The 18,340-nt window shown below is 33.5% G+C and overlaps 1 protein-coding gene across 8 annotated transcripts in view; it reads left to right on the top strand.

The window, feature by feature from the left end:
* DIAPH2 (diaphanous related formin 2) overlaps positions 1–18,340 on the top strand; it is a 250,622-nt gene that overhangs the window by 167,483 nt on the left and 64,799 nt on the right. For 3 of the 8 annotated variants that reach the window (XR_011811857.1, XM_072043114.1, XM_072043109.1), the window contains one exon: positions 7,558–12,414. The exons of the other annotated variants lie outside the window; for them this stretch is intronic. Coding sequence is in view for 2 of the 3 variants with exons in the window: in XM_072043114.1 (XP_071899215.1) it covers positions 7,558–7,622 (65 nt within the window). In the remaining variant the exon portion in view is untranslated. Of the gene's footprint in view, positions 1–7,557; positions 12,415–18,340 lie in introns of those variants that run through there. 8 annotated transcript variants of the gene reach the window in all.

Genomic DNA, 18,340 nt, shown 5'->3' with positions numbered 1-18,340 from the left:
ATGGGGGGGGAAATGGTAGCCATTTTGTGTGAAACAGCAGGAAAGACTTGCTTTTCAGGAGTGTTATCCAACTCCTGTTCTGAAAGAAATTCCTTTACAGAACAGAGAGCTTTGAGTTCATTACTTTCATGTTCTAGTCAAAGATTAAAGCATCTGCGCATGGGACATGTAAATTCCATATTTAAACTGCTAAGTGATAAAAATGAGAAGCGTAGGTGGGAGCAATCCTACAGAGGCAAATGTTGTCTTATGCTGCCCTTTAATAAAATATTTTTAAGGAATAGCTGGAAAGCTTCCTCTCTTACTTTCATCTGGTGTTTTTTGATTGTAACTTTGTAAATGAATTGGTATTGACTTCTACCAGGCAGTTTTGGAGAAGAGGTGAAGAGCCTTCTCTTATGACTTTCTGTATGTTTTGTCAAATCAAATACTTATATTTGAAGTGCAAAGTGAAGGCTGATGTCAAGAAATGCCTTCAGCACAAGCTGGTGTTGGTCTCTCATGACTTTCCTCTTTCTTAAAAGTATCAGATTAGATTGTAAAATGATGGCAATCTAGCTGGACATAAACACGTTTATTGCAGGCTCAGCAGCCATTACATATCATTAGTGAAAGGAGGCAAGGGACAAGGGGACCACTTTGATGTCAGTTTGATTCTTTTTAAGGACAAATGCATTCAGATGAGAAGATGCTTAACTTTTTGGCTGTTCGTATACTTGAAGTTCAGAACCTATTACTGTCTTTATTTCTTTGTCATGTTTGTAACCTTACAGACAACTTGCTTTCAAGGCAAATACAAATTGTATAAACAGCAGTGTTAATAGGGGTGCTGGGAATAGCACATTTTTTAAAAGTATTTTAAATTAAATTGCTTATGAATATTATGGTTTTATTAGCATTGTACCAAATCCGTACAAAATGTGGGTATACATTTTTGCCCTCTCTCTTTTCCTTAACAGTAAAATAGCAGGTACAGTTAAAATTGGGAAACATCTCCAGTGTAAAATGTGTCTTTTTATTAGACAATATATTTTACTTTTGAACAACTACTGAAAGTCTGTGTGTAGTCATAAAAGAGTAGTTAGTCTGTGTTTTGGGGTTTGGGACTTTTAGCTTAGCAAAGCAGACCTAAGTTATTTACTCTCTGAAATACCCTTACCCTTTTGATTAGTAATATATACCTTTTTATCTTTTTATGGTACATTAAATGCAATAAAGGATACAAATTAAAAGTTCAAGGAAAAATGTCTGAATAAATGTAGTTTTATTGCAGTGTATCTCTTTCCCCCCCTTTTTTTTTTGTTACTGCTACTTGGATCTGACCTTTTTCCAGGATTTGACACATCACATTTATCCCATGGGGGTTTTTGTATGTTATTTTATGTAGTATTTTCAATTGTCTCTTTTGATTTAAAACAAATCATACATTCATGTCCTAAATGTTTCACTAGTCAGAATAATTAAGTTGATCAGGTCTGGGAGCATTGGAAGGAAAATAATAGGGTTATTGAAGCATTCAAGCTCTAATGGGAGCCTGAGTTCATTCAGATATCAAATCTAATAATTGCTTTACACCTGTATACACAGTCCCAGTGAGCAAGTTCACATTAAAGGTTTAGTGGTACAGGTTCAGTGCAGTGTTTCAAGGGAATTTTAGTAGTTTTTAAAAGACTACTTTATTTTGACTTTTTTCAACAGTTTGCTGTTGTTTTTGTGTATGAGTTTAGCTGATTACTCATCTTAAGCTTTGGAAAATATTTTCACATATCATACCTCCAGTAAGAAATTCTCATGAGTAATGTATTACAAAGCTCAGTTAATAGCAATCAGAAAAACCTGAAGGCTATTGTGAGTTTCATTGCTTTGAAGCAAGTCATTATTAGAAGTAAATTTTATCACAAATTAGAAGGAAAATACTGATGAGAAAAATAACAGTTATTCATAGTAGGTTTCAGTAAATTCCAGACTCAGATGCAGGTCACAGTGTTATTATTGGAGATGATTTCAACTCAATGCAGTCATTCCTCTTTTTTTTTTTTTTTATCCACCTTAGTTCTCAGCTAAGAACTCAAACAGAAAAAGAAATGGAAAATGTCTGTATATGGGCCTGCCTTGTACTGACGTGAAGACCTATTTTTCTCTGTAATTTTAAAAGCCAATTACCCTTGGAGGAAAGCAGAAAAATAGATTGATTTGTCTTGTAACCCCTGAGGCAGGCATGTATTGTCTCAAAGTAACGCTCTTCCATCACAACTCTTGTGGAAGAACTTTCAATGCATATCCCAAGTGGGACTATTAACAAAGAAAGCCAAGTCAAATTCAAGTACTAAGTAGATCATTTAAAGTTTTAAGGAATGTTAACTTACTGGGTTTAGGATTTTTTGTAAAATCTTTAAAGCCTGGATTAAGTAATAATAAAAATATTTTAAACAGATAAAGTTTACAAAAATATAAGATTTACAAATCTATTTTTATTCTATAAATTTTGAAGTTTATTAGATTTTCTTCAGTTCTAAATAGGATAAGTATTTATTTGCATGGCAGAATTTGCTGAGCTTTTGTATCACAGAATTTTTATTTACAGATTTCATATATATCACAGATTTTGTTTGCAAAGGTGTTATTTTTATTGTGTTGACTATATCGACTATGGTCAGAGCTTAAAAAAAAAAAAAAAGGAAAAAGACAAATGCAGCTGTTTCTCTAGCCTGAGGGTAAGTTTCTTTTTCACGACACCATATTCTATTTATATGCTCAGGTATCACACAGCATGCACATCAGAGTCTGGGGTTGAACCTAAAACAAGATATACCAGGATTTTCCTTGAAATCTCAATTTTCTTTGCTGCTAAAATAACCATTTTAGCTGTCATTTAAGTTTGATTATCAAAATTTGAGGTTCTGTTCAGGAATAAAAGCTGAGAGCAGGGAAATTGTATAACCGCTTGTTTTTTTTTTTCATTTTGGTTACAAAAATATAAAATCCAAATATATGTAAAATGACCTGTCTGAGATGGTTATAAAGTGTCTAGTTCAGATTTTGCCAGGCATGTGTAGGGTGCCAGTTGAGGTTGAAATAAGTCTTTAAAATACTAAAGAATCAAAACAAAACATATTAACTGTTTCCCCTAACACAGTTAGAAATCTTGTGTTTTCTTGTTTCATGTGTCTGCAATGTAGATATGGAGAGTATTATTTCAGAGTGCTTTCTTAGATAGTGTTTTCTGAGGTGTTACTTGTCTTCCATAGCTGATAGCTCATTGCTTTTTTTTTTTTTTTTTTTAATATAGGCTGCAAGTTTTGAAAGATCAATTTGAAATCAAATTTCACAGAAATGAACTGAATCTTAACAGAATTGAAGTTAGAGATATTTTCTCTCAGGATAATGTTTCTCAAAAGATTTTGTGCTAGACACAACAGTTTTGAAGTCCTTAATTTCCTTGACTAACTTATATCTCAGTTCATATGTCATATAAACTACAGCTAATAATGTCATAGATATAGGTCAGACAATATAGAGAGCACTATTCAGCTGTAGCTGTTAAAAAAGTGCCTGAGATGGGCTTCCCTGTTATGGTACATGATACCCATTCTGTTTCTGTCTTACGTTCTCTCAATTACAATGTCCAAAAAGCTTTACCTTTCACTTTTAGTAAGCTAAGATGATGAAGATGCACACAGTCAATATACAAAAATAATTAAATTAATTCTTGTCATTACGTTTCTTCAAAGCAGTTGATAATACGCTGTTATATCAAATTACATGGTAACTTGGCTTTAATTTTCCCTGTGCATAGATGGCTGAAGAAGAAAACTAGCAGCTATCCAGACTAACATGATTTAAATTGATTGTAACTTGTCCCATTTTTAATCAATGACAGTGTATAGGAAATACTTAGTTATCTCAGTCAGAAAAAAGTGGTAGTTGTGAAATGTTATTTGGACTTCCACCTTTTTTAAAGCAGGAATATTGTTGTCATTTCACATGTCTTTTTTCCCCCGAGAATAGACACCTGCTCTGACAGCTTATCTGTTTGACATAATAAGTGGCTTACCTACTCATTTTTACTGTAATCATTCCATACTTATGTAAATCTTTTTTGGTCTTCTCATTGTTTTCCATGTTATATGGTTCATAGTGTGTGCTGAAATACAAGGACCTGTGAGTGTTCTCCTTTGGGTTGCTCAGGAAAACAAGATGAGTTTCAGTAGGATTTCCCAGTGAACAAAATTTTACATGAATGAATAAATACATAGTTGATTCAGGCACTTTCATTGATTCCCAAAAGCGTAAGACTTATAAATTCCCTTACAGGATGCATTTCTGCATCTTTTGCAAAAAGATGAAATCTGAAATACTGTATTCATTTATTCATTGCTGAGTAACTCCTTTATATGGTCTCTTTCAACTCAATATATGCAGGCAGCTACTTTATCTGAGCAGTAAACATCTTTTTTATTGTCAGCTATGGGAAGGTTCATTCTTTCAACTTGGGGTAGGTAACAAAACAAAACCAAAAAAAGCAGTGACTGTGAATATGCAAATTAATTGTGTGAGCTTTTTAAATACATTATCCTTACTGTGCCCTCCAACATGTGCTCCAGCACAACAGGTCCCTGCTGAACACCCAGTGACATACACTACCTCTCTATTGGATTCAAAATTTTGCCACTATTTTGTTTTTGTTAATGTGATTAACTAAGACATTCTTTAAAATACGTGTTGTCCAGGTTTAAGGGTCCTGTGACCATAATCTTATAGGAAGACAAATGATTCTGGTAGTACTCTTGCCTCAAAGCCCTGGTGTTCTTAGCCCATTTCCCTATGGATATATAGGACACTTTGCATTCTGCATCTAGGTTAATGTTTTAATCTCTTGTTTAAAACGAATAAGCAAAACACAAAAACATCAACAAAAACAGTAGTTATTTCCACCAGTCATATTTGGTTGTTGGTTTAGTTCTGTTTTTAATGTTATTCTAGGAGTGCTAATCTTGGCCACATCTAGGAGTAATTTAGATAGTCTTCTGATGAGTACTGTAGGAAGGTCTGCAGAGAAAGAAGGTTTTAAATTTAGTTTCCTGTTTGAATTGCTTGCTGTTAATACAGCACAAAAACACTTTTAATGCAGTGACTGAAAAAATAATAATAATTTAATCCTCGTGAATTAGCCAACTAAGGTACCAAGTCCAAGATAGCAGTTTACAGTAGATATATAATTTTAACACAAATGATTTTTTTGTGGTTGTTACAGGTTTATACAAATTCTAATTGAGTACCTTTAAGGTATAGTTTTGTAGAATGTGCCTTTTTCTCTTACCAGATATCTCAGTCTCATAACTAGTCAGTTCGATTGCACATCATCTATATTATTACTAGCATTGATTGTTCATTTAAAAAAAAAATGTTTGTAATTAGGAGAACATAAAGGTACTACCTGGCAAAGTGGATAAGTAGAAAGTGAAGAGGAAAAGTCACTTAATCTTAATATTGCAGTTCTGTAAAATATAATTTCTTTTTCTCTTAGTATAACTGAGTTTCATGCTGATAACAAGCTATGGAGTTAATAAATCTGTTGCAGCTATTGAGACTTCTCTTTTAATAACAGAACTAATGAAGGAGCATTAAGGAAAGGAAAACACATTTTGCAGAGTGCATTTTTGCAAAAATATTTTCCTCTCCCCTGTATTTCTAATTGATTGTAATTCTAATATGTTACCCATACAGAGTATAAGGCAGAAGGGTGATGTCACTGAAAAAAAAAATTATAATACATCGTCTAAATATAATTTTTTTTTTTGTTTACTGTGTGACATATATTTATACATTTAGCTTATTGTGTTTGTTTTCTTACATTACAAGATTCACATTACATGGTGAATGATGTGTTCATATAAATAGCGCCTCCACAAATATTTTTTATGTTATAGATATTTATTCCCAGAACAGTTAAATTAGTCACTGAGAGTAAGTATCACTGGACTCTACTCATAGCTGTTATAGATGAACAGCAGCACATTTGTGTTGATAACACTTCTTGGGTTTTAGACACCATTTCTATGCTTTAATTTCTAGTGCCTAGTGACACTGCAGCCAGTGTAGAGACTTACTCCCATGCAAAACAGATTGATTTAGGGTAATTTGAATACTTTATGCATGAATAGATTCATTAGGAAATGAAGGCAAGGCAGAACTATAAAAAGAACCAATAATCTTGGTAAAGGAGCTATAATTCCCTATAATATTGGAAACACTTGTGTTGAACAGGGAAAGGAAAGGTTGATTTTGCAGAGCCCATGCAGTCTTCACAGGCATACTCTGTTCTTGTCCAGAAACAGATCACAGATCTTTGTCTACTCTGGAATTTTATTTAATGTGCTTAGACCATTTCTGGTTTTGTTAGCTTAGAACTTTGTTAGTTTAGGACTGCATGGTGATGCAGTCCATATCTTTTTCAAATAATACATTTCTGTCCATCAGATGGGGTAGAGTCTCATGGCTTATGAATTTTCACTCCTCTGCTTTGGCCCAAATGTAGTGCTTTCCCATTGTAGCACCTGCCTTTATAGCCTGTTGCATTGTGGAACTAAAAACAACTAAATCAGTTAATTTGGAAAAAAGCTGAGAAAACCTGTTTGACTGCAGTTTGTTAGAGTTTCTGCTTCAGCAGTTACTGTTGTTTTTAAATGTTCCAGTAGTACTTATGAGTTCCAGCTGTATAGTAGTGGGATGCCATGATGTTGTAGCAATGAAAGTCTTCGGCTGATACAAACAAAGCAAAGAACAGCAAGTTGGACATAAGAGAAGTAAACAGTGACAGAAAAAATAAACTGGTGCAGCAGGGCTATATCTTAAAAAAATAAAGGTTAAAATATCCAGAAAATTAAGTGGGGTTTGATTTTTTGCCTTTGTATGTGTGTATTCATTGCTTTAAAACTTTATTTAAAAGGTATTTAGATGTGATTGGTAGTTCATTAATGTTTTGTTTTCATGTGAAAGACATTTATTATTCATTGCAATAATTACCGTGTAATATTTCCTACTAAAAGTTGTTCACATTGTACAATCAGGAAATGCTTAGGAAGTGGTTGATTTAACTGTTCTATTTTTAACTCTACCAAATTATAGTGAATAGTTATAGCACTTCTGTACTTGTAGCATCTTAGAGCAGGCTTTCCATCACTTCTTTGGTAAATACAATCTGATGAGTACTGAAATGTATTTTTCCAGAGCTTCTGTACATAATTGTTTATAAAATAAGATTTTTACTCAGACTTTTAGTTATTGTGTGCTATTTCCAAGGGGACAGTGTTTCAGGATTCTCTCAATGCTTTTATCACCCAGCTTCTCTAATCAAGAAAGTAATTTATTGCTGATTGCAGAACTCTTGAACTCAGTCTGGCAGCTGCAGTGTGAAACTTCTCTGATCCAGTCTCCTAGTTACTTATTTACATATCATTTGAAATGGTTTTCAGGGCTGTTTGGAAACCTTTTGACATCACATTATCCATGTTTCAAATCTTATGGTGATTTGTTTTTTTTCTCTTTATATTACAGATAACAGACAAGTAACTTTGGAAAGGTCTCGTTCTCGCCACAATGGAACAATCGCAGCTGTATGATTCTTCTGATGCCAAAGAATTTAGTGAATTGTTTTATTAACAATTAAATGGATATACCTTTAAACGAGTTTATCATACAAATTGGCGGTGATCATAAAATAATGCTGGTATTGATTACATGAGATAGATGTACAAATATTATGTATTTTAAAAGCTGTTGCTAAATAATCCACATACTGTGTCTTATTACCCCAACTACCAAGATCTGTAAACAGTGTTAAACAGTAAGGTCTCACTTTCTTATGTTCTTTTTTTTTTTTCTGTTTGGTTGTTGGTTTGGTTTTTTTTGTTTTTTTTTCAAGCTGGCAACTTACATGAAGTTGGGGATTTCTAGGATATGTTTTTTATGGGTAAGAAAATACAATTTTGTTGAAAGAATACAGCTGTGGATTCCATTTGCAGTTCATTTGGACATGAAAGGAAAAAACAATAAAATTGTATGTTAATAAATTCAGAGATGAGCTGATGTACAATATCAGAATCATTTTTGTAACCATAAAAAAAGCAATGCATAAAAGCCTGGTCAGGTTGCTGGAAATCATATCTAAATGTAAAGCCTGGTGGATCCAGCAATTTTGGCTGCAAGTAGGATAATACCACATATCTACACTTTTTGGTGATTTAATGATGTGTATTTACTTATCACTGCTAAAAAATAAAAATTTAAAAAAAAAAAAAAGGATTTTACCAAAATTAATGATATCAAGGGCAGAATATGTTTTTAACTGTATCTACAGAGGAATTTTCTAATTATGCACTTATATATTCTTTATACAGATATTTGGGGGAAAATATGATTGTCCTATTTTAATTATGCTAAAAATACCTTTGTGTAGGTTTTCAGAGATAGGCTACATTACGAAGCTATTCAGGACTGCCTCTGAGTTTTTCCTCAGGTAAAACATGTAGCAGGATCTCTATTGGTAGATTTTAGTGCTGATGGTTTAGCAGCTAAGAACAAATTTTCCACCTGGAGCACTATATAGCAGTGAACAATAATTGCAGCAGACTGATTTTTCAGAAAATTACTCCCATTCTACTTTGTATACAGGCCCCTGCACTGCAGTACCTCAGGTGAGCAGTCAGTTTAGTAGCTGACACTGTGTATTGTTCTATCACTCAAGGGGAAACTACAGTTTCCGTTTCTCCCCAGATTCTAGTTGAATGTACAGTCAATTTTGGTGTTCATATCAGTCTTCACCATCCTTACTGAAGGCTCATTGCTAATTTGGATGGGATGGAGGATTTTGAGAGGGAGTTCAGTCAAACTACTTGTATGTTGTTCAGCTATGATATTAAAAAAAAATGGGATATGGTGTAGTAGATGGCACTTATTCTCAGATTATTACTGCTTTTCACTGATGAATTATTACAAATACACATATTGCCTGGGTTTATGGAGAACATCTTTTTTAATGTTATGTAAAGAATATTTGGAAGGCAAGGTGTCACATTATTTTCTGTGCACAAACTGCTAGCTCTACAGGAGCATTCAATACTGGGGTGGTATAACTTTGCACTACTGCTTGAGCCAAGCATTTTGTACAATACATTCTTTTTGCTTCTCTGGTAAGCTACTTTAAAGACTATCCAGCTAGATTGGGATAAACTCTAATAATTTCAAACTATAAATATCCAATAGATATCCAATTACTGAAAGAAAAGATACAGCTCCTTATCAGACTAGTATTGAATTTCTTTTTAGTCTTCAAAGTAAATATTTTTTGCCCATTGCTATATCGCTAAACATACAAATGCGACTGAAGCCTGGTGAAATGTGCACTGTCAACTAATGCTCTACCTAAACTGTTTGGGGCTTTTTGTGATTTTTAGTAATAAAGCAAAAGACTTGTATGGTACTTAGGAGAGAAAAAAAAAAAAAAAAAAAAAAAAAAAAGCATGCAACAGGATTCTCTCTGTTTTTCAGTAAAAGATACAAAGAATTTTATTCTGTTTTGTTTAAGGTCAACATCAACCCTTGTACTCAACCATAACTTTCTAAAGTTGAACTATTAATTTTGCAGCTCTGTGCTTAATTTGCAAAGCCAGTTAAAAAGGATTAGGTGCATCATGTCTGTATAAATTCGTACTGAAATCAACAGTGTATTAAAATTCAAATTTTAAAATCAGCATTTTGGGATTTACAAGAACTGATATAATCTTTATATGTGAAAACTCAAAAGCTCAAAGTAGAATCTTTATACTGTAGCAGTAATTAGTGCAGAAGTTTTTCATTTCCATGGTTGTAATTTTTTAAAAGGTCTGTAAAAGCTGACTACAGATTCTCAAGAACCAAATCTTAGCAAAAAGCAAATCCAAAATAACATCATCATCTGATACTTCTATTTTACTACTATTTTTTTCGTATTTGAAACATTTATATTATTTAATGGACATATCTGTTAGAACAAAAGTGTCTTTCAAAGGAAAACTAGAAGATGATTTATGTAAATATAGGGTGCTCGTATTTATGAAGTCTAAAATATTTTCTGAAATTGATGCTGGTCACTTTGTCTTTTGATAGTTTTTCAGTCTATATTAAATTGCAGCTATTTTTAATGTTTTTATTATTGATCTAATTTTCAGAGTTGTCACATGTTTATCTAAAAGTGTAGAAGAGTAGCACCTTTTTTCAGAAATGCACTTGCCTTATTTTCTAATTTTAAAAAATGAAATATATCAGTTAAATTATATTTGTATTCAGAGTAATCCCAGAAAGAAAATTACTGGAAGCTTCATACATAAATTTCTTGCTAATTATGTTTCACTATATGTCCTCTGAGACATTATATTAACAATATACTAGCACATCTGTTTGCATTCACATTTTACCGGTTACAAGTACTGAGGAGTTTTTTATGATGTTACACTGTTTACATTTCTTAGTTTATTTAAGAGGAAAATAATCTTACCTTTGCAATGAATTGAATTAAGTCTGCAATTGACATGGGAATGAAATGTTTAAATCATATACAAATATACATCTCTGTTGCTTAAAACTGCTGGCTGTACAGATCAGAAATGACACTAGACATCTTTTGCTCCAGTTTTATGCAGTTTGCTGAGAAAAAAAGTGCAACACAATTTGTCATGTATGTTTGTTTGTGATTGAGCAAATATCCTTTCCCAGCACATAGGGGTGTTTGTTTTGTGTTAACCATATTCTGAACTGATGCTAAAGCCAAAACAAAATTAGTACCTCAGAGGGCATTGACAAACAACTTCAGGAAGTATTCCTAGAGTTATTATTACATAATTCGTTTTGGTTATAAACAACCATGGTCAATATGAAAAATGTTACCTGAAATTATTGATTCTTTTTTGAAAATTGAGACAAATGCGAACATTCCCATAGTTCCCTTCTGTAATATACAAATAGTAATGAATATATGTATATTTTTGCATCTTTTGTGTGTGGTATATGTACTACCTCAGAGAAATGCTGTAAAAACCATAATGTTTTCATGGTTTCTATCCAAAACACAATTCATTAGTGACCTACTTCAAAGTCATCCCACAATTGTTTGCAAAACTCTTGAGAATTTGGCTGAGTTTTAGGTTTGGCTCTGGAAATCCTTGTATAGCTTTCATTAATAAAACTTTGCAGTGCTCAACTTCTGCATCCCTCAGGCAAATCATGCTTTGATGGGTGAACTTAGTACTTCCTATGTTGAAAATCGTATAGCTAGTAAATATTCAAAACTGGTGATAGGTGGGAGTGGGAGCAAACTTACCTACATTAAGTGTATTGCTTCTTATCCATTATACAAAGGCTTGGCTGGATTATTCTTCAGTATTTTGCCTTTGAATTGGTGAGAATTCAGGTGTCATAAATGAGATGAAGCAATGTAAAGGTAGCCCGCCTCTTACGTGCCATAATGTATTTGCAAGTTATTCATGTTGATATAAGTATTGTAAGAAATCTTCACATCACTTCTGCACATGCACATGCATGCACACAAAATGTAAATATTAAAAAAAAAAAAGCAGATGAAGCCAAATCCCTCAGCTTCAGGTGTCTCTATTTCAGATCACATATTGCTTTTCTGCGCAAGAAAGGGAGTTGTGTAGGCCTGTGAATTCTGCAGTGCTGCAAACTGTCACTTAGCACCTATTGATGTCATTAGAAAAATGTTGAAGGAGAAAGATTTGTTACTGTAGTGCTTCTTTTAGCGCTGTTTGAGGTGGTACATATGCCACAGAAAGTGAACAATAATTGATTACAGGTTAGTCAGTATCATGCACCATTTGATTTCCCTTTTAGAAGTCATGTGACTCCTAATGCCAAAAAAAAAAAAAAGAAAAAAAAGGAAAAAGAAAAAAAAAAGTGACAAAACTCATGCATTTCTATTTTTAATCAGCTCTGTGTTTGTATGTAATGTTTAAAATAGGAATTTGATGAAATTACAGCCTGGCCATTGTTTATCCATGTATTCTGAAAACTGTAATAAAGATATACATAACATAATTTTGCTAGGTGCGCCAATGTTTTACTTTTTTATAACGATTATTACTAATAGAGTATCATCACCTTAAGAACTGTTTTCATTAAGTATTACAATGCAGAAATTACTGGAAATTACTCAGTGACACTTTTGGCTCTCTAAGGTTTTTGGATATTTGGATTTCTTCTCTACAGTGTCAAGTATATTTGACTTCATTTTGAGGAAAATTATACTTTTTCTAATAGAGGAAAACTTCAAAAACAAAATGACCGAAAACTTATGTACAGATTGTGGTGATACCATTTTATTTTTACAACAATAACAATAAAAGGGAATCACTAAAGAAATTGCACGGGTCCATATTTATTTTAAGTGACTGGGTTCCTTTATCAACTTTTTAAGGCAGAGACATAGTCATTCAGTTAGACAGCTATTGTTGTTGTTTTCTGTATTTACTTCTTCACTCCGTCACAAAATGGTTTTTACAGAATAGAAATTTGGCAGACTTTCAAAACAGTCTGTCGCACCTTAAACAATTAAATGATGTCACAATAATAGATTGAACTGCCCCAAAATATAGACAGCACATTGGATTTCTGGAATAAAAGCTTAAGATTCTAACTGAATGAGATTGTAATGAATATGATCAGCCAATTTGGTATAACACTCCTCGAGTAACTTTGTATATGTGATAAAGATACACCAAAGGATCATTTAATGCACCATTTTATTATAATGAAGTGAATTATAGTTAGAATTTTATATAAAGATTTATTTTCTTATGAGAATAACATGAAATAATGAAAACTTCAAAGTGCGAGCTATAAATGTAAATGCTGTGATTGTCGTGATTAGGCAAATGCAGTAATGATGTCTTACATATATATGCACCATATGCCCATTCCTTATTTTTAGGTTAATGTTTCTTACTTGTATGGCAGTTTAGAATTGCCATTATCCTCTTAGATATTTTGTGTTTGGGAGGTTAGCAGGCAGAATTTCTTCTCAAATAACTAGCAGGAACCTTAATACCTTTCTCAATGGTAATTATTTCTGTTGCTTCCTCACATGCTGAAGAAATTCTGTGTGTGTGCCTGGTGACAGGACGAGGGGGAATGGGCTAAAGTTGCACCAGGGAAATTTTAGGTTGGATATTAGGAAGAACTTTACCGAAAGGGTTGTTAGGCATTGGAAAGGGCTGCCCAGGGAAGTGGTGGAGTCACCATCCCTGGATGTCTTTAAAAGACGCTTAGATGTTGAACTTAGTGACATGGTTTAGTGGAGGACTTGTTAGTGTTAGGTCAGAGGTTGGACTCAATGATCTGAGGTCTCTTCCAACCTAGACAATTCTGTGATTCTGTAAGATCGATAGCAAATTCTGGCTCTCTGACGCTTTGATTGCTTCCTTACATTTGGATCCTTTCTGTAACTTTGAGCTATATTCCTTCCCTCTTTTATTTACTCCAGACATCATCTCAAAATTAGCTTTTTTTGTTTGTTTGTTTATTTTTGTTTCATAAGAATCAGTATTACTGGGCTGTGGTAGAATTATAAAAACATTCGATTGAATTGCATGGAGGTATTTGATGAGTACTTCATGGCTATATTTAATGGCTCTTTCAATAGATGTGAAACTGAGATTGAGAAGAAAAAATACCATACAGGATTTTTTTTTTTCTTTTTTCCTTGCATAATGTGAGCAAAAATCTAAATTTAGTCCAGTTAAATTCACAAGGTATTGCAAGCTGTTTGTATGTGTTAGTATTATAATGCAGCCAACCTAAGGAACCCATCTGAGAGGCAAAGGATATCTTGTGCACCATGCTAACAAAATTACACAGCTTTTTGATTTCAGCTGGCTCTCATCCTGTCTGCTCAGGCCACATGCAGAGCAAGCTCATAGCAGCCTGCAGAATACTTTTGTAGATGCATTCACAGGGAGGCAAAAGAGCCAGGTCTTCAGGCATGGTTTTCATGAGAGCAATATGACAAACTTTCTTCCATTGAAATAATTGATCTGTGTCTTAAAGGGAAAATCATCTGTGAAACACAGATGATTGAAAAGCACTGTGAGCGCTTGCGCGCTTTCCAAAGTCCGTGAGTCTTTAAGAAAAAAAAAAAAAAGTGAAGACACAAATTGCAGACACACAAAGCGGATTGGCTCAAGCACCAGGCTTCTGCAGGAACAGTTTGAGCAGGCAGATCTGTCTGCTCATGAGGCTATGCTTGGGGCAGTCCTGTTATCTGCCTTTGGAATAGTGCAGAATGCTGCATTTTGATCAGCAGGTCTTGGAAAGGAATTTTAAAAAGCAGGATGTAGCTGTAGGCCAGTTCCTAGCAGAGCAGGAAGACTGGGCAGGGGACAAGCAACATCTCTAGTACCACGGACCCTGCCTGAAAAGCAAGGAGCTGTTGCTTCCTCAAAGTTACACTTTTACACTGCAGGCTCAGGCATTATTGCAACAGTTTGTTCACATCTTTCAGCTTTCTTTGCACCATAAAGGTTAAGAACAATCTAAAAGAAATGATATTTGGGATATTTGGTTACGTTTGTACAATGTGGAAGAATTTTGTGTAAAAAGAAAGACCTGTTTACAGGTACGGCGAAAAAATCTGGTGGTGATGGTCCTTTGATTCTGTTCTTAGCCCAACTAGTTTCATTTTCACACCTCTAAACTAAAGATAAGCTAACAAAACTTGCATAAAATTATGCTGTTATCAACTTGATTTTTGAAGGTTGGCAAAGAAATTTTTCCCTGCAATGCCTGGATAAAGTCATCTAAATTCAGTTTGTTTTATCTCTCTTGGGTAATACATTAGCAGATTTCTGTAGTTAGTCTGCACACCTATTTATATTCCCTCAGCACCAACACCTGTAGAAGTCTCAACACTAAATTGCAGTTGAAAGAAAAGCAAAGAAGAAAAACAAAACAAAACAAAACAAAAAAAAAAAAGAAAACACCTGAAACTGTGAAATGAGATATGTATGCAGGTGAAATGCAAAACATATTTTGTCATTATGACCTGCATGTTTTAATTTAAACAACTACTTGTATTTATTCACTTTAGGTTTGAAAGTTTATCATAGAACTATTGCAGCTATAATGATATGCAAATGTGTCTATCACATATACAGTATGTTGCATGACGTTAATGCTTTCCGTATTGATTGACTCAGATCCCTGTTCCTCATAAACCATAGGAAGTCTTAAAGCCTGATGCAGATGCTGGAATGTGATTATGTTATGATGGAAAGGAGCTTACCTAACAACCTGATTATGATTAAGGTAATGAGGGTAATTTATAGCTTCTTATGACCTACTGGTACCAGAAGCTAAAACACAGAGCAGGTGTTAAGGGAAACAAAACCCTACCTCAAGAGCTAATAGACATAAAAACTGCATCATTTTTTGCTAGATAGTGTTAAGGTACAAATTGTAGCTTCCATATAATTTATAGCGATTTCATATATGGTTCATATTTGGATCTTTAGGTCTGGTTAATAAACCAAGCCAGACATCCTAAATGTTCTTCAGTTTATTATTATGAGAGCAGTTACCTAACATATTATCATAATGTTTGTGTACTATAGTCAATCATCTGGATGCTGCTGTGTGGGTTATGCATATTGAGCCTGGCTGTGCTCACTTTAAGCCAATACTCTGAAATTGATTGAAATAAATGGCACCTTTTCTGTGGACTTCAGAAATATATACCCCATCTAGAAGATGTGTTATGATTATCCATATCTGTCATTTTAATGAAAGCTAAGTTAATGAAAGGAAAAACTGTTGCTTCATATAAAAGGTTTCCCCAAGACCATCTGCAGGTGCCCACCTAAATATTTAGCTTTAAATAACTTTTGATTCTTGGAGCACAAATAAATTGTTTTAAAAAATGGGTAAGATCAATTTGTATGAGTTCATTGAAGCATGATGATTTCTTTAGCAATATCTCTTGTAAGGTGATAGAATGCTTTATTTTATCACATCATTTTTTTTTCATCTCATTCATTGCTAAAAGTAGCTGGTTCCCTAGGTTTGAAGACTTAACATTCTGAAATATAAAGGTAAGCTTAATTGCTATATCAGTTTAAAAACTATTTTAGAAATTCTTTATTACAAAACTGGGTATGGATTCTGTTGGGAAGAAAATGTTTCCAAGTATCCAGTTATTGTGAATTTAACTAAACATAATGGAAATGTGTTTTGAGTCATCTTTATATGTTTGTACAGTATAGTAACAAAAAAAAAAAAAAAGTAACAAAAATGAATAATCTGCAGACATTCACAACAACATAAATAATCACTTTGTAGCATTCCTACCCAACTGGATATAGTAAACATTTGTAGAAAAGAACTATCTTCAATTGAAGTGAGTAGGAGACAGACGTCTAACTTTTTAATAGTGAACAACTGCCAAAAAAAAAAAAAAAAAAAAGGAAGTGGAATAGTGATAATCAGCTGTCAGTCTCAGCTCTCAATCTGGCAAAAAATATCTCAAGGAACTTTGATTTACACTGGAAAGCAACATTTGACATAATGAATAGTGTCAGAAAGCATAGGAAAGAAATGAAGAACAAAATACATGTAAAATAGTGTTATCAAGTGCCTTCTGAAAGGCTGGTGTTTTATAAAGAAATTAAAATATGTAAATGCCTCAAAAGATGAAACATGGAAATTGTTAGCAGAGAGATAAATTTGCTATATCAGGGAAGAAAAGGAGCAAAATCACAGCATATGGTTAATTTTATCAACCAACACAAGGTGTTGCTCAGCTCTTATTCTTCAGCTTGTGATTGAAAGCATCAGCATGTTTGTCCATAAGGTTAATACTGTTGTACAGCATGTAAAAAGTGCCAGTGCGAGGGAAGAGTTAAGGGTAGGAGTTGATTCCCTGTCAGCCATAACTGAGTTCCAACTATTTAAACTGCATTTTAAAAATAATAATTTTCTTGCCTGCTGAAATTTGGTGCACGTCTTTAGGCATTTCTACCACAGCATTTCACTAACAAAATTCAGTCCTACATCTATGTGAAGTGGACCATATACCAATTGTGAGTGTCCTCTTAACAAATCACTTAAGAAATGCCATAAACAAGCAGACATAGAATCACTGAATAGTTTGGGTTGGAATGGACCTTAAATGTCATATAATTGCCATATAATGACATATAAATGCCATACCCACTGCCATGGGGAGTGACACTTCCCACTAGACTGGGTTGCTCAAAGCCCCATCCAACTCTAATGTCATTTTTTAATTTGTAAAGCTAAAATTGAAAAGATTATTTATTTATTTTATTATAATTTTTATTATATATATAAGGTGTCATTTTTTTAAAATGTGGAAACAGAAGGAGCTGCTTTGCTACTGAAAGACTTTTATATTTTCAGACATCTCTACCGCTGAAGTGACATGGCACTTTTTTAAAATGCAATTTTCTAGAATGTAATAATCATAAAGAGGAGGGGAGACAAGTTGCACAAGTGGCCAAAAGCATAGCTATGCTAAATGATTTTACAAACACTATTTTAGGTGCTTTGGGGGCCTTTTTGCATCTGTCCCTGTATTTTCTTCCTAAATAATTTCATTTCTGTAATCTTACTTTTACAGCAGCAACCATTTAAAGAAGCACTAAATCATATAAAATATAATCCCTTTTACACAAAGGAACAATTTAAAGAGGATAAACTTCGTTTTTATGGGTTTTAGTGAACTGTATCAGAGAAACGTCATCCTTTTCCATTCATTTAGTTACTGTATGTCCTGAGCTCATAATTTGTTTTGCCCTGTAAAATCTTGAGTGGTTTTGATTCCTGCATTTGGCAGAGAACTGACATAGTAGACAAAAGGTCTCTTAGCCATTTCCTTTTTATTTTTTGTCCAAGTGATTCAGACTTGAAGCTACTTATTTATGAACTACATGAAATTATATGAGGGTCAAGCATGATTTCTTTTTAAGCAAAATTTGTAACACGAAATATGAGGTAAACAGAGAAATAGATATGCAACAAAAGTGCATCTGTTGAACAATATCTCTTGAGGAACTTAACTATTAGAAAATCATAGAATGGTTGAGGTGAGAAAGGTCCTTAAAAGATGATCTAATTCCAACCCCACTGCCATGTAAGGGACCTTTCCCTACACCTGGTTGCTCAAAAATCAAACTAAAACCTCAATTGTGCATATTATTCAAATACTTGGTAGAAGAGTTATGCCAGGATTAGTCTTAAATATTGGTTACTACCAATATTTATTCGCTTAGCCAAT

This window comes from Anas platyrhynchos, chromosome 10, assembly GCF_047663525.1.
Source record: "Anas platyrhynchos isolate ZD024472 breed Pekin duck chromosome 10, IASCAAS_PekinDuck_T2T, whole genome shotgun sequence".
In the NCBI taxonomy this organism is placed as follows: Eukaryota; Metazoa; Chordata; class Aves; order Anseriformes; family Anatidae; genus Anas; species Anas platyrhynchos.
This window is presented reverse-complemented; position numbering and strand designations above follow the sequence as displayed.